The sequence below is a fragment of the Sturnira hondurensis genome, unplaced genomic scaffold (assembly GCF_014824575.4).
Source record: "Sturnira hondurensis isolate 20B ecotype Veracruz unplaced genomic scaffold, ASM1482457v3 Scaffold0014745, whole genome shotgun sequence".
Classification (NCBI taxonomy): Eukaryota; Metazoa; Chordata; class Mammalia; order Chiroptera; family Phyllostomidae; genus Sturnira; species Sturnira hondurensis.
Genome location: NW_028087376.1, coordinates 1,851,526 through 1,868,564, shown reverse-complemented (window position 1 = coordinate 1,868,564; position 17,039 = coordinate 1,851,526). Strand labels below are relative to the sequence as shown.

Below are 17,039 nucleotides of genomic sequence, written 5' to 3'. Positions count from 1 at the left end.
CCTTTAAAAGCTTTTGTTTCTGACTTCCTTTCACAATGGGAAAGGAACAAAGTCCAGGAGCTACATCAGATATATGCTACTACCTCACTCCTGCTGGTCTACTTAGCCAGGTTTACTTGCTCAGCTCCCCAAGATGCACATGAACCCCTGAAACACACACATAATGCTGACATCCTATAGCTTTCCTCCAGAGGCCAGTGCTATCTCCCCAAGACAGCTCCCCAACTTCTCCAACCACTCACCTTGACAGAATTGTCTTGACTGGAGGTAGCAAGAATGTGCTCGCTGTCTGGGTGCCAGTCCAGGCCATGGATTTTGGAGAGGTGGGCTGCCAGATATTCCACTGCCGTACTGGGTTTCTGTAAAGGATCAGCACAGAGTGTTGGTGAGTTAGAAAAAATTCATTGAATGTCTACCATATGACAGTCTGCTGGGTGCTAAGTAGAAATACAAAACTACTACAGATACTGCCTCTATTTTTAAAAAGCCACTGTTTTTGTTTACAACAAACAACAATACTTATCCAGCTCTCCTTCACACATGCTCTGTATATGGGCCTGGGAGCCTGACTTCTCTCTGCTCCAGCCCCTGCATGGCTTCAATGAAGGATAAGAGATAATGGGTGCTTTTGCCCTTCAGTATCTCAGTCCGTAATGCTTGCTTCCCTTCCTCACAATCACCTAAGAAGAGGGATTGTGACATCCAAACAGATGCAACCTCAATCCTATGGCTAAAAGTGCCAATATTAATGAGACCAAGCCCCGAAGGAGAATGAACACCCATCTCAAAAGAAAATAATACACGATTAATAAGCATATATAAAATAAACAAACTCAAAAGAAAACCTCAGAAAAAGGTATTAAAACATTAAAAGAGCCCTGGCTTGTGTGGCTCAGTGGATTGAGTGCCAGCCTGCAAACAAAAGGTTCACTGGTTCAATACCCAGTCAGACACATGCCTGGGTTGTAAGCCAGGTCCTCAGTAGGGGCACACAAGAGGCAACCACACATTGATGTTTCTCTCCCTTTCTTCCTCCCTTCCCCTCTCTAAAAGTATTAAATAAAATCTTTTAAAAAGTTAAAAGATATTTTAAGTTATCAAATTAGAAGATATCTATAGATAATAATGCAGTGAGTCTGCATTTATCACTGAGAGTGTACATATAAAATACCACAATCTTTTTGGGAATAAAATTTGACAATTTCTATCAAGAGACTTAAAATTTTCCTTTTTTAAGGGAATAGTACAAATTCACAAAAAGTTTTAGACACAAAAGATGCTCATCTTGGTGTTATATGGAACACCACAAAACCAGAAACAATACAAATAGTATGTGGAGAATAATTAAAATTTTAAAATCAATTATAACACAGCTATCTATTACAATATGATATAGTCATTAAAAGTTATACTTAGAAAGCCCTGGCTGGTATAGCTCAGTGGACTGAGCGCGGGCCTGAGAACCACACGATCTCGGTGATTCCCAGTCAGGGCACATGCCTGGGTTGCAGGCCAGTTCCCGGCAGGGGACACACCAGAGGCAACCATACATTGATGTTTCTCTCCTCTCTCCTTCCCTTCCCCTCTAAAGATAAATAAATAAAATCTTAAAAAAAGGTTATACTTAGAAAAATGAAAAAACAGTTATACTTAGAGATTGATTATAGCATGAGGAAATGCATCTTATAATGTTAAATGAAAAAGTATATATAACTATGTGTGTGATAGGATAAACCATGTTTTAAAAAAAAGGCAGAATAAAATAAAATATCAAAATGTTAGCATTTGGCCCTGGCTGGTGTGGCTCAGTGAATTGAGTGCCAGCCTGGGAACTGAGAGGTCACCAATTAGATTCCCATTCAGGGCACATGCTTGGGTTGCAGGCCAAGAGCCTGGCTGGGGGCATGCGAGAGGCAAACAATGGCTGTTTCTCACACATCAATGTTTCTCTCCCTCTTTACCTCCTTTCCTTTCCCTCTTTTGAAAAATAAATAAATAAAATCTAAAAAGGAAAATGTTACCATTTGTCTCTGGGCAATAGAACTATGAATAGTTATTATTTTCTCTTTCATATTTGCTACAAAGAGCATGTATCACTTCTATAATTAACATTAGTCTCTGAGGAAAAAAATTAATCTCTGAGGTTAAAGGGTACAGTCTCCAGAACCAGCCTCCCTGAGTTAAATCCTAGCAACAAACTGTGCCTCAGTTTACTCATCTTTATAACATGGATAAAAATAGTCCCCACTTTAAAGACTAGTTATAGAGAGAAATAAGCCAACACACACAAAGTTCTTAAAACAATGCCTGTGCCTAATAAGTGCTTAGTGAGCGTCAGTACTATCAGTCACATAGGAGCCTGGCTAGAATCCAGCAGTACCACCGACATTGCACTTCTCAGAGCCTCTGAGGCTTGCTGCTGTCGGTGCTGCTTTGACTCTACAAAGTGCTGGAGAAGTAAAACTGACGGGGTTTACAATCCGTCTGAGCAGACGTCCTAGGTTTTAACAGCCAAAAATGAAGTTAAAGCCTTTTAAACAAAATAGATAAAAGGCTTGCTGAGGGCAGCCAGGGTGAGCTGCCCAGGGTCAGGGTGGACCAATGAGAAGAGTGGGAGGGAAGAGTCTGGTGGTACGTACCACAAGATAAGGAAGACAGGTACCGCTCTGAAAAACACGTACTGACAGAGTTCCTTTGCCTATGACTCTGAACACGGTCTGTAGCAAATAGGGATGCACTGCAACTGACCACACGTTTTATTTAAACCATTCACTATATTTAAATGGTATACTACCATTGTATTTGGTATACTACCATTGTACCACTTAAATACCAATACTGTATTTAAATGCTATGCTAGTACTCCTTTTCCTATAGGAATACTATAGGAAAAGGAATAAAACCAATTGCCAATTTAAGAAATAAAGAGGACAGAAGAATGGATATTACAGCCCTGGCTGGTATGGCTCAGTGGATTGAGTGTTGGCCTGTGAACCAAAGAAGGGTTACCAGTTTGACTATAAAATTACCTTCTCACTAAGAGCTACCCGAGGCTTAGTGAAAGCTACCTTAGTGCAAGCTTCAGCCAGCACACCACTTCCCCAGCAGGTGCTGGCACCCAGTGCAGCAGACCCCGTCTCCGCTTCACTTCCCTGTCTGCTCTACAACGGAAAGACTTCATTCCCTGCTAGCAGGGAAAGGGAGCAGGGCAGCCAGAAACAGAACTGAGACTTTCCAGTCAACACCTGAGTTGGGACAGTCCCTGAACAAGTTTCAGGAAAACCCCAAAGTAGAGTCTCCCCACAACAGCTTAGGATGCCCAGTTGAGGATCTCCAGCGCTGGGGTTTCACAAAGCAGGAAGTGGTAGTTAGACCCCAGATCTTACAGAAGCCCACTGCTCTCCCGCACTATTACCCAATCACCTGGCAGTTAGATTTGGCGGTGGCCCCTTCCCTACATCATTACTGTCACTGATGTCAACACACTTTGCATTACAACGGCCATCTAGGGCCCCCACCTCTTTCATGCACATGAGCTGCTGCAGGGAGAATCCGTGGTCTGCAGGCTCGTTCGAGGCTAGTAGGACAGCTAGGCTTCTAAGGGAGGATTTATTTATGCAGCTGAGTACTCGGTGCCTCAGTGATTTATACCGGAGATATTCAGGATGGCGTATGCCCTAGAACAACTAGTTTTCACTTTGCAGTGTGGGGCAGCTGAGCATCCTAGCATAGTGCCAGGTCCCCCAGGCTTGCCCTCCTCAATGATACACTCACTATCATCATCTTTAAAAATAAGAAAACAGAGGCATGGAGAAGTGTAGTGACTCACCTGATACCACACCTAGGAGGCAGCAAAATGGGACTAGCTTCAGTGAGGCCAAGCTCACTTTCTTACCCACTGATCGTAACGCCTCACTTCCCTATCTTCCTTCAACACCAGTTTGGTCAGGAAGCAAATGTCATCTGGGACTGTGATCTTAACATGGCAATTTGCCACGCTGCATAGGGCACCCTAGACTCAAGACAGGTCCTGCTGCTCACAACACCTCTTCATACCCTCTGGGAGCAATTAAAGGCCAACTGGGGGGAAAGAGAGACTACTCACCCGCTTGTCCCATATCCGTACATCCCCATCGTGACTGGTGGCAAGGCAGTTAGCATTTTTTTTATTCCATTTGACCTGTGAGGCACCCGCTGCAAAGAAAGATCAGGGGGAGAAAGCTGCTGCTCTCAACACCTTCAGAACCAGAGGGCAGCACCTCCAGAGGTGCTGGATAATGAGCTCTGGCTGAAATAAGCACAGAACCCCTCAAGTTTCTGTAACTGCACCAATTCTACCATGAAGTGCAAATAAAGCCAACAAAATCAATGACTTAAATAACACCTGGGAACAGGATCAGAGTCAGCTAATTGAGGAAGTAACTTCCCTTGGTAAAAAATCCATAGGTTACTTTCAAACAGCATGAGAAGAAAATGCAGCTTCTTAGAGAGAAGCTGAACGTGGCTGCTTGGTAACTGACTCATCACACAACCTGGCCCTCATCATGTCCAATGACCACAATTGAACTTCCACCAGAGGAGCCTCAGCTCAACGCCTGCTCCTTACCTTTTTTTGTTTTGTTTTGTTTTGTTTTGTTTTGTTTTGTTTGAGAAACAGTCTTGAAAAACAAAGTCCACAGTTGAAGCTCTGATGAAAAATAAGCCCCAGTGTTGCCCAATTCTGCCCTCGGAGGGTTATGTGCACCCCTCCCCGCCTCCCCATCCGTGGACAGACTCAGCCGCTGGCCCTGTATTGAATCAGGCATAGGAAACACCCAGGCCTTTCCCACTCTGCAAACACAAAGAAAACAGTGACAAAAGAGTTACTAATCAAGAGAGGAGGCACAATGCAAGATGAGAGAAGAGGCTTAGAAATGTGGAAAACTGGGATATAAGAGCAACTATAGCTGACTCTTAAAAACGATCAAGTTGGGTTACACCAGAACCAAAGCACGGTCCTCTTTCCCACCTGTTGCTATTCTGGCTCAGATAACATGCCGTCTCTGCTTTGACAGCTCTCCCTCTGGGTGGGTGGTTACTATTGAGGACAACAATAAACTGCTGTGGTGACAGCAGATCTGCGCTTGGCAGAGCAACGTGATCCAAGAAGCCTGGGGAGCATGACAGATAAAACAAACACCCAGAGTCTAACAGGACACAGAGCCAAGGCCCAAGACTCATCTCTGCTTTGTTTTGGTGAAGGTATTTGTCTTTTGTTGTGTTTTTCCCCCCTAGAGACACAGGGCATCATAAGTCATCTAAGAATAAGTGGTAGAGACCCCTTACAATGAAGAAAGGCAGCGTATTACTTAGTAGACCCAGGGTGGTTTTGTTTTTGTAAGAAAGCAGTATCAGCTAGAGAATGAGTAACAAGAAATTGCTTCATCTCCACATGACAGTAACTCAAAGAGTCCCAAGAAAAGCTCCGGCCAGGTAGCCCGGTTGGTCAGACCGTCATCCCATACACAAAAGGTTGCGGGGTGATCCTAGGTTAGGGCACGTACCTAGGTTGCAGGGTGCATATGGGAGGAAACTGATCGATAACCCCCCTCTCCTTTCCTTTCTCTCCAAAATCAGTAAACATATCCTTGGGTGAGGATTTTTTTTAAAGTTCTAAGAAAATACTTTTCCCAGTGGGGGATCTGTCAGGCCAGGGAGCCCCCTCATCCACCCTGCTGTACTAGGATCGGGATGCCAGGGTCACACAGGGTCACTCAGGTCCCAACTATGAGTCCTCAGACACAGACAGCACTCGGGAGCACACACAGACGTGTCCTTACTGACTCCCCGCTCTGAAGAGAGCTCCCAGAGAGTTGGGGGTCACAGAAGTGGGGAGCAGCAGCATCCGAGGCTGCAACTCGCAGGACACATTTACTGGATGGGGCAGCTAACAAAGGTCTCCAAGCCTCTCAGGTGCCTCCTTCCGCCAAAAGCAGCCCTGCCACCTCACTTAGGTGCAAAAACGAAAGAAGTCTCCCACTTTTATCTTTCAGAAGGACCTATAACAGGAAAGAAGACAATTCAAACAAGTGGGCTGAAAAAAAGAACTATCTTTGTTTTCAAGGTTCCTCGATGACCAATCTAACTTAGAAATTTATTAAATGGAAATTACAAAGTCAGAGGAATGTAATGAAGGCATTTACAGGATCAATGTAACCAAGGCATCAAGGCAGGATTTAAGAGACAGATAATACATGTTTTATCAAGGATGCCAAAATGCATACTGATGACTGGACCCCACCACTGTGAGTAAGGCACACCAGTTCCACACCCAGTTCCAAGTCTCAGGAACTAGTGGGCACACTCCGCAACAGCCCCGGTGCAGAATCCCAACAGCAGTCCCTTCCAACTGAGTGGTGAAAACAGGAAGCCCAGAAAGGAATTTCAAAGATTCAGTGTGTCCATATAAAATGACACTGTGGAGACGCAATCAGCATCACTAGATTGTGGGGAAACCACAAGACAAACCACCTGGTTTCTTCAATAAACAAACTGCAGAAAAAGAAACAAACCAAAAAAGGAGAGGGAGAAGAACCCTGCCGATTAAAAAAGATGGGAAATATATCAACCACTTCCAAGTGCAGACTTTACTTGGATTCTGATTCAAATAATTGTTAAAAAAAAAAAGAAAACAGAGAGAGACTACTGTGGAAATCTGAATACTGCTTAAATATATGATGATAATAAAGAGCTATTATTAATATTTTTAGATATGTTAATAGTATTTTTTAAAATAATTCTTCTCTTGCAAAAAAAATACTTACTAAAATATTTGTTGATGAAATAATAGGATACCTGGGATTTGCTTCAAAATAATCCCAAAGAGGACAGGGGATGGAGATAAAGACAAAACAAGACTGGTAGTATGTTGACGACTGTTGGTGCTGGATGATGAGCATAGGACACTTCATTTAATTCTATTTTTATATACATTTGAAATTTTCCCAGTAAAGAGTTTAAAAACAAATCAATTTGGTTTTTGTCCTTGCATTGTGAAGTAAGTTCCTGACCTTAACTCAACAACACTCTAACCTTTAAGAGCAGCCTAAAGCAAGCAAGCCCCTTGCAATATGGGGTTGACAATTTCACTTAGCCCTGATGAACCATGGGGCACAGGGCAGTCAGTGTGAGAGCAAGAATGGAAGGGAAAGAATAAAGACAACCTGGGGGGAGAACACACTCACCTACAGCAGACAGTGCAATGGTAGGTTTCCTTGTGTCTCTGAAATATAAAAGTCCGAAGTCAAATGTCCGATTCAAATGCTACATCCACCCAGTGCTTTTCACCCTCTGCACTTTCCTTTCAGCAGGTACCTGGACTTCAGTGGGAATGTGAGGGCCTTAAAAAGAGCATAAAGGGAAGCTTCTCTCCTGCACTGTCCCATAGACCGAAAGGTCGTGGGTTCCATTCCTGGTCAGGGCACATACCCAGGTTGCAGATTCAATGCCTGGTGGACATGCATACAAAAAGGCAACCAATCAAAGTTTCTCTCTCATGTCAGTGTTTCTCTCTCTCCCTTTCTTTTTCTCTAAAAGCAATGGAAAAAATGTCCTCAGGTAAGGAATACATACATACAAAGAAAGAAATGGAAAGGGCGGGGAGAGAAGGGGAGAAAGGAAGAAAGGAAAAAAGAAAAGGAAGGGAGGGAGAAAGAAAGGAAGCTTGTCTCCCTCCATAGATGGAAGGAAAAAAGAAAAGGAAGGAAAGAGGGAGAAAGGGAAGAAGCTTGTCTCCCTCTAGGTAGATAAACTGTTAGTCACTTCAATCGAGGCTGAGTATGAATTTCAAATCATACAGCTGTGTCCACAGAAAATGAATTACATGATTCAGCATGGCTTGGGTGACCCCAATGTAGGAGCAGAAAAGCCAAAGGAATACCTTCCTGCCGTCATTTCTCCTAATGGAACACGGGGACAGCCTTGGATGCATAACTATGCAAGAACCTTTCTAACAGCATTTCAAAGGTAGAATAAAAAACTACTCTGGCCCTGGCTGCCGTGGCTCAGCAAACTGAGTGCAGGCCTGCAAACCAAAGGGTCACCAGTTCGATTCCCAGTTGGGGCACATGCCTGGGCTGCAGGCTAGGTCTCCCGCTGGGGGCATACGAAAAACCACCGATCAATGTTTCTCTCCCTCTTCTTCTACCTCCCTTCTCCTCTCTCTAAAAATAAATAAATAAAATTTTTAAATAAATAAACCTACTCCTGGATACACCGAAGACTCTGGGAGAGGCTCTCCCTACTAATGGTAAAATGACAAAACTGGGTAGCACCCCAGGGCTGGGAGGGCCAGACAAGGCAAATCTGCAGCTTACACTTACTATTTAGAAAACCTGAAAAGGAATCTCATTTTTAATCTTTTAATCTTTGAGTTATGCAAACAATTGTTTCAGGGTTAGATAGAGGGATACTAGGTAGTAATCCTGGGGGTTCTGTTTCTTTAAGAGCTTCTCTCTTCCGTTTGCCTGGATTTGTGCTCCTCTCCTCCCTCTGGTGCTGCACTGATCTCCACGGAAGGCAGGGGAAATCAGCTATGTACACCCTTACTCTCACCGTCTGTCAGATTTGTCACACCTCAACACCTGGCTTGTCTCCTGCCTACAGTCCACCTTTCAGTACAAAACCACTGCCATTCGGAAGCACAGCAGCCTTGTGAGGAGAAAACGTGTCCCATTGGGGGACTCTATGATACCCACTAGTCAGTCCCCCCTAACTCTTATGGTAAAGGGAATTTTGTTCTACAGAGGGAGAAGGGAATAGACGTTTATTAAGAATTTACAAGAGACTCACAGATAGAGAGCAGGCTGACAGCTCTGGACAGAGGGTAGGGGGTGGGAGGGATGAAGCAAAAATGAAAAAAAAAAGAGAAAGAACTCATGGACATGGACATGGACAACCAGGTGGTGATTGTGGGGGCGGGGGGTGGAGGCAGGAGTGGGTATGGGGGGAATAAATGGTAATGGAAAAAAGACAGTAACAAATGTTTTAAATTTAAACTTAAATTTTAAAAAAAGGAATTTACAAGGTACCGGACCCTGGGCTGGTGCTCTTCGCCCCATGAAGAGTAACGCTACCACCCAGCCCCCTCTTACGATGGGAAACTGAAGCCTCACCAAGCAGCTGAGAGCTGAGCAGATGTGTCTCGTAGCACTGCCTGCTGGGACACGTGTGTGTCTGTGCCCATCATAATTCCCCCACCATCTCGTGCCACCTCAGTAAACTTCAGCCTGACTTCTGAATGCCAGCACCTACGTTCTTTGCTGAAGGACTCTCCCTGGCTGCTGAAGCCCATTTTGCAAACCATCATGACAGGACTGAAGTGCCAGAGCATTAAGGCCCCCGGGGACAACCAATGACTGACAGTGAACAGCACCCCCACTCTGTTAGCCCTCAGGGTGGGACACCTCTGAGGGGGAAGATTTCCAGTAGCACCTAGCAGTCCCCGGTAAGACTCATCTGCTCACAGTAGTATACATGGTAATATACACGGTAGTGTACACAGTAGTACACACAGACAATGCGCCCTCTATTTGAGGCCTTCCCCGTCCCATCTCTTCCCACCCCTATGGCGTTTCTCTCACCTCCTAATGTTTCTGCAAACTGTCCTTGTCTCAGGGTCTGCCTCTAAGACACCTGATCTCTAAAACAAAGGCAGCAAACCATCCCACAGCCATGTGGTTATACCTCTTAACTGTTCTTACTTGATATCCCAAATGTAGATGTAGGTGTCCACAGAGCTGGTAACAAGGAGATCTGGTTCAAACACTGCCCAGTCCAAGTCGCTGGGAACACAGAAATGAACAGACAATGCAGAGAAAAAAATTCAGAGTCTCGCTCCAAAGCATTAGCTGGTTTAATCTCTGGGCAGGGGTGTCCAACCTTTTGTGCCTCTGGGCCACACTGGAAGAAGAGCTGTCTTGGGCCACACATTAAATACATCGTGACATGTAATCACAAAAAAAAATTAAAATGTTGTAAGTAAACTTATGATTTTGTGTTGGGCCGCATCCACAGCACCTTAGGCTGCATGTGGCCCATTGGCCGCAGGTTGGACACCCCTGTGTGGCTTCGATTCCCAGTTGGGGCACATGCCTGGGCTGCAGGCTAGGTCTCCTGCTGGGGGCATACGAAAAACCACTGATCAATGTTTCTCTCCCTCTTCTTCTACCTCCCTTCCCCTCTCTCTAAAAATAAATAAATAAAATCTTTAAATAAATAAACCTACTCCTGGATACACCGAAGACTCTGGGAGAGGCTCTCCCTACTAATGGTAAAATGACAAAATTGGGTAGCACCCCAGGGCTGGGAGGGCCAGACAAGGCAAATCTGCAGCTTACACAAAAAGAGAAAGACACTGTTAATGGGCCTCTTAACATATTTACACTGGGAATCTCCAAAGTTCTTTGGGAATGAACAAGAGCCAACTGAGCTCCGAAAGAAACTTTTAGGTCCTTCCCTTTGTCATCTCCAGCTACATTACGTGTGCTCCCCAAAAAGAAATGAAGCATTTCGACTTAAAACACGCACACATGGGCATGCGCACACACATGCAGGCACAAACTGTATGGACAAAACAAAAATTTTGACTTTTCACTTTCTAGATCAGACTCAACCACAGGTACACTGAGTAAACCCAACACCCCTTAAAGCAGTGGCAAACTGCCGTGTTGCCACACAGCTTTCAAGGAAGGCAAGCAGGCCCCCGATTCCCGTGCTCATGCCCTCCTTCCCAGAAAGGCAGTTACTCCATGAACAGTTGGCACAGGCAGGGGGTCTAACTTTCCCCATCATTCCCTAGGTCCCCCTTTACCACCCTGCACTCCCTGCTGCTACTTCCCAGAACAAGTTTTCCCCACCCAGAAACGGGGACTCAGGGAACCAGTAGATCAAAGAACACTCCAGGAACCAACTGGAGGGCCACGCGTGAAAGGCAACCATGTAGCTGGATTAGGGACTGTAACTCAGGAGCTCTGTGTGGTGACTCTGCTGCAGAGAAAGGGCCCAGGGCTGCCCCCTGATGTCCACTCCTGGGCCCGTCGACTGTGACCTGAGGGGTTCTGCTGGCATAATTTCATCTCCCTCCTGTGGCAAAAATGGGCCCTAATCCTTACTCTGTACCTGTCCAAGTATTTTCTGGGATCAGGGTTAACACTGCATGGCTGCTGGTTCCTAAATGCCAGCTGTCCTTCACTGTGAAAGGCGTCACCTCCATACAAGCTAACGACCTAAGAGCCACCCAGGGCCAACACAACATGGAGAGTTAAGCTGTGGGAGGAAGTGGTGTTTCCATTTCACTCCCCAAAGGACTATGGCAAAGTGAGACCACCCAGGGAGCTGTGGAGGGCTGGTGCCTACCTGATTACCCGTGTGTGGCCTTGTAAGGTTGTGCCAACTTCCCCACTGCCATCTTTCCACTTATAGAGGTCGACCCGCTGGTTACTCTGAAAAGAAACAAGGGAAAGAAGGCAGCAGGCGGTACATCAGAAGACATGCTCTCCCCACACTCTGCTAAAGGCCCAGAGAGGGAAGCCATGTAGAAACCAAGCTGCAGGGCAAAGATCCTACAGACTGAGCATGCGAGTAACTGGTAATGGAGCTGTCCCCAGACCTCAAGAGGAACCTGCTCTGCCTTCTGAAGGTCACACACCTCTCTCTCCAGCTGCTGTCACACCAGATTTTTTTAGCTCACTCTTCCCATTATCAAGTGCCTAAAGTGGATCTACCACGCTTTAAAAACACAGATGCACAAAGAAGGAAACAGAAACACCACCCAAAGGGTGCCCTAGAAAGCAAAATTACACAAGACTCCTTAAAATAGGCCTATTGCAAATTTCGTAAAGACTTAAGCAGGAGGTCACAGAGAAAATGGGCCAGAAGAAAGAAAAACTACAGTAGGAAAAAGGAAAGGGAAAAAAAGCTTTGATCAAACTGTATTTCACTTAAAAATAAAAATCAGCAAAGACTCCTTTACTATCACAAGTTTATGAAACATATTGACAGTGAATAAAGATTACTAAAAGACAAGTCTGTTTAATAATTTCCATACTGATAGGTATATGACTAATTTTCAAGTTAGCTCAGAATCAGATGGATGTACAACATTTTGAGATTTTTAGCCTAAAATGCCTGATTCTAATTCTAAATCAGTAGGATTCTTGTGAAAGGATTAGGATTCAAAATAGCTTCCAGCCCTGGCTGGTGTAGCTCAGTGGATTGAGCACTGGCCTGAGAACTGAAAGGTCACTGGTTCGATTCCTAGTCAGGGCACATGCCTGGGCAGTATACTGACCAGATCTCCAGTTAGGAGCATGCAAGAGGCAACTTATAGATGTTTCTCTGGCACTTTGATGTTTCTTCTTCCTTCCCCTCTCTCTATAAGTAAATAATTAAAATCAGAAGTTCAAAATAAGAAATCACCCTCATTTATAACATTCCCAAAGGGTTTGCTAGTGGCGGTCTCTGAACTAGGCACCGTAACAAACTCCTCTGCACTTTCCCACCACACAATACAGTGGATGTCACCATCCACATCTCACATGAATGAGGCAATAAGTTGAACTGCACTAAAATTAAATATGTATCAAAGGGCATAACCAAGAAAGTGAAAAGACAACCTGCAGAACTAGAGAAAATTATATGCAAATCATATATCTGATGAGCATCTAGTATCAAAAGCATATAAAAAAACTATTACAACTCAAAAGCAAAAAAACATAAACAACCGAATGCAAAAATGGGCAGAAGACTAGAATAGACATTTCTAAGAATATATCTAGAGAGATAGATAGATCTCTAGCTATAGACAGACTGACAGATATAAAGGAGGGGAGAAAATAAAAGATATGCAAATGGGCGACAAGTGCGTGAAAAGATGCTCAGGCTTTAGAGAAATGCACGTCAAAACCACAGTGAGGCACTACTTGACCCACGAGGATGGCTATAATTTAATTAAAAAAAATAAAACAGCAAATAGCAAATTTTGGTAACAGTGTGGGGAAACTGGGACCCTTGTGCCCTGCTGGCAGGACTGCAAACAGTTCAGTCACGGTAACAACCCGTTTGCTTCATGGATCCTCAGAAAATTAACCGTACTTACCACATGACCCTGCGACTCTGGTTGTTAGGTACATACCAAGAAGAACTGGAAACAAGTACTCAAAAAACGTGTGGGTGCACACATGTTCATATCAGACTACTCACAAAAGCCAGCCCAAGAGTCCATCAGTGAACGAATGTATAAACGAAATGTGGTCTATCCACAAAATGGATTGTTATTCAGCCATACAAGAGTGGAGTACTGATACAACATGGACAAAGAGGCCAGACACAAAAGGTCGTACACTATGTGATTCCATGCATATGAAATATCCAGAACAGATAAGTCCATAGAGACAGAGCACAGACTGGTAGCTGCCAGGGTCTGTGAGGAAGAATGGGGAGAAACAGCTTAATTGTGAGGGATTTGACTATGGAGTGATGGATATTTGTAAGCATGATAAAGGTGGTGGTTGTACAACACTGTAAATGAAGTAAATGACACTGAATTTTCACTTTAAAATGACTCTAAAGAACAAAGGAGGGGCTGTCTTGCTCACCAACCCTTGCCACTCCTAAGCAAATGCAGTTAAACTACCTGGAAGGGTCGGCTTCCACCAGTGTTGCTCCGTCAGGGGCGATTTTGCTTCCTGGGAGACGTTTAACAATGTCTAGAGATATTTTGGGTTGTCATGACGAGAGGGGTGCTGCTAAATCTCCAACAATTCACAGGACAGACCCCGCCATAAAGAATGACCTGGCACCACAGGTCAATCGTGCCAAGGCTGAGAAACCTGGGCCAAATGATCAGGGACTGGGGGTGACAGGGGGGCCTCAGGGCCTCAGGGTGTAAGCCAACAGAAGAGCACCCTCCCTAACACGCCTCTCTGGCTCCAGTCAGGTAGTCAGATCCTTATTTTAGAGATGATGGGGAAGAGCAGCTTTGGTTCCCTCTGAAGCTAACCACCCTTCTTTCTCTTCTCAGATGCTCTCTTCTCACAAACTGTCATTTCCGGTAAGAAAAGCCCCAGACAGCACTGTGAACGGTCACATCCCCTGGACAGTAAGAAGCGTTCCTTTCAATATTGCCCTTCCAGCCTGGTATAAAAGGAGCCAAAGGCTGAGATCCCTAAGTGATAGAGGGCACATGGCAGAATCTTTTCACAGTCGTGGGCTCCTAGGAAAAACCTAATAAAATGTATGTATCTTTTCCCTGGAAAAACTTACAGGTAAACCAGGCACATAAAATTTCCTGGGGCTAACCAATCTAATGGGTCCCAATCAGGAAAGAACCCCTTCCTTTTGTGAAGGGTGTATGGAATCGTCCGGTCCATCTGAGAGCAATGAGGGTTAGCCACGGACGAGCTCACCAGCCCTCCCTCAGGACGTGTTTCAGAGTCACTGGCTGGTTACACTGCTGCTGATGAAAACAGGTTCCCATCACACACAGAAACAGAGGCACCTGCCCGCTTCCCTTGCAAAATCTGGACTTAGTCCCTAGAAACACAAGGTCTGGCACCCACAGTACCAATAAAACCTTTTCATACATTTTTTTTTAATCTGTGTATCTTCCTCCTAGAACCAGCCACACCTCTTTCTACCTGACAAATGAGGGTGGAAACATTCTCTTCTCCACACAGGACATGTACTTTGCAGCCCCAGAGCACACATTTAAAAGCCTTTTTCTGTAGTCCTTAAACAAACTCACTGAAGCTGCAAAGTAGTGCGCAAAGCTGTCGTGAGGGTTCCACTGCACGGCTCCAATGTCCCATTTGCTCTGGCGAGAGATCTTCCGGTGACCTTCGAAAGGGGCATCTAGATTAACGATGTATAGGAACCGGCGGCTAGGAGAACAACATCAACACAGTGACAATATAGTAGCATTAGCATTAAGACAGAAAAGCACATTTAGAATTACCTATGATTTGCACACAGTGCTCAGAATACCTGCACATGCATTTGACCATTCATCTACTCTGAAAGGCATGCAAGTGCCCTGCCTGGTGTAGCTCGGTGGATTGAGCGTGGGCTGCAAGCCAAAGGATCACTGGTTCGATTCCCAGTCAGGCACATGTCTGGGTTGCAGGCCAGGTTCCCACTGGGGGCCACGTGAGAGGCAACCACACACTGATGTTTCTCTCCTTCTCTTTCTCCCTCCCTTCCCCTCTCTCTAAAAAATAAAAATAAAATCTTTAAAAAAAAAGAAAGGCATGCAAGTGATAAGAGTAACTCAAGGTGGCTGCTGGACAAGCAGAAGCCACACCCCTGTGAGAGTCTTCTCTACCACATCCATGCAACTCTGACCCCCACCTCCACCCGCTGCCCCTGCACTCGGCTCCATCACTGCCCTTCTCTCAGCCTTTCCCGATGGCCCAGCTAGGACAGGAACTGCTTCTCCAGTACTCCCAACACAACGCTTTGCACTTAGACTGCAGCACCTGTCTCTGCAGCAGAACTGCTAGGCTCTTGTCCTGACCCCACTGATTGTTTGGAGCAGGGACCAAGTCTCGAATACCTTTGTATGTTCAGAATCACTAGGCACAATGCTTTGTATTCAACAAATGCATGTTAAATTAAACACATCACTTATCACTTAACTAAATATCCTGTAGAAAATCTTAAATTCCCTTGCAGGCTGTCTACTCAAAAGGTCAATCTATCAATAATTGAGTCTAAAAAACAAACAAGAACAGACAGAATCATGGATACAGAAAGCAAGATGGGAGGGGTTGTGGGGAAATGATGAGGATTAAGAAGTACAAATGGGTAGTTACAGAATAGCCATGGGCATGTAAAGTAACAGTATAAGAAATGAAGTAGCCAAAGAACTTATATGCATGACCCATGGACATGAACAGGGTGAGGGGGCATTGCCTGAGGGAGCAGAGGGTGCTGGGTGCAGGAGGGGCAAAGGGAGAAAAATCAGGACAACTGTAATGGCATGATCAATAGAATACAATTTAAAAAATCCTTGGTGTATGAATTAACATCTCAACTGCCATCAGCTATCAATTCATTGTTAGAGAGCACTCCCTGCCCCTGGATATCAGTGAAGGTAGGTAAGCTCAAACATGAAGAAAAAGGTTAATATAGTTACTGCTCAGAAAAGACAGGAAATGAAAAGTCAAAATGCCTGGAAAACTCTAGCAGAAATCTGAAAAAGGATGATTAAGGGAGAAGAAGGAATACATAGGTAAGACTCAAATTCACTGAACTCTGAAACTTCTAAAAAGTTGTTGCAGGGCCCTGGCTGGTGTAGCTCAGTGGATTGAGCACGGGCCTGTGAACCAGACAATCGAGGTTCAATTCCCAGTCAGGGCACATGCTTGGGTTGCAGGCCAGTTTCCAGCAAGGGCCAGTTCTCTGCAGGGGATGCACGAGAAGCAACCATACATTGATATTTCCCTCCTCTCTCCTTCCCTTCCCCTCTAAAGATAAATAAATAAAATTTTAAAAAAAAAGTTGTTGCAGAACTAAGATCTAGATCGTCTGGCTGGCTTGCATCTTGCCATCGGAACAAAATGAGAAAAAAAGGCTAAGAGCTAAACATAGAGGTGCGTGTCATCAGGGGAGTTCAGAGACACTGCAGAGCAAATACAAAAAAGAAAGTGGGCACTTTAGGAAAAACATGCCCGACTGAACATGCTTNTGGGTTGCAGGCCAGTTTCCAGCAGGGGCCAGTTCTCTGCAGGGGATGCACGAGAAGCAACCATACATTGATATTTCCCTCCTCTCTCCTTCCCTTCCCCTCTAAAGATAAATAAATAAAATTTAAAAAAAAAAGTTGTTGCAGAACTAAGATCTAGATCGTCTGGCTGGCTTGCATCTTGCCATCGGAACAAAATGAGAAAAAAAGGCTAAGAGCTAAACATAGAGGTGCGTGTCATCAGGGGAGTTCAGAGACACTGCAGAGCAAATACAAAAAAGAAAGTGGGCACTTTAGGAAAAACATGCCCGACTGAACA

The 17,039-nt window shown here is 44.8% G+C and overlaps 1 protein-coding gene across 4 annotated transcripts in view; it reads right to left on the bottom strand.

Moving 5' to 3' along the window:
- WDR59 (WD repeat domain 59) overlaps positions 1 to 17,039 on the bottom strand; it is a 78,523-nt gene that overhangs the window by 43,927 nt on the left and 17,557 nt on the right. For all 4 annotated transcript variants that reach the window (XM_037063628.1, XM_037063624.1, XM_037063626.1 and 1 more), the window contains exons 3-8: positions 14,783 to 14,918; positions 11,395 to 11,480; positions 9,741 to 9,821; positions 7,224 to 7,261; positions 4,106 to 4,194; positions 243 to 359 (exon numbers count right to left, since the gene is read on the bottom strand). In XM_037063628.1, coding sequence (XP_036919523.1) covers positions 243 to 359; positions 4,106 to 4,194; positions 7,224 to 7,261; positions 9,741 to 9,821; positions 11,395 to 11,480; positions 14,783 to 14,918 — 547 coding nt within the window. The remainder of the gene's footprint in view (positions 1 to 242; positions 360 to 4,105; positions 4,195 to 7,223; positions 7,262 to 9,740; positions 9,822 to 11,394; positions 11,481 to 14,782; positions 14,919 to 17,039) is intronic.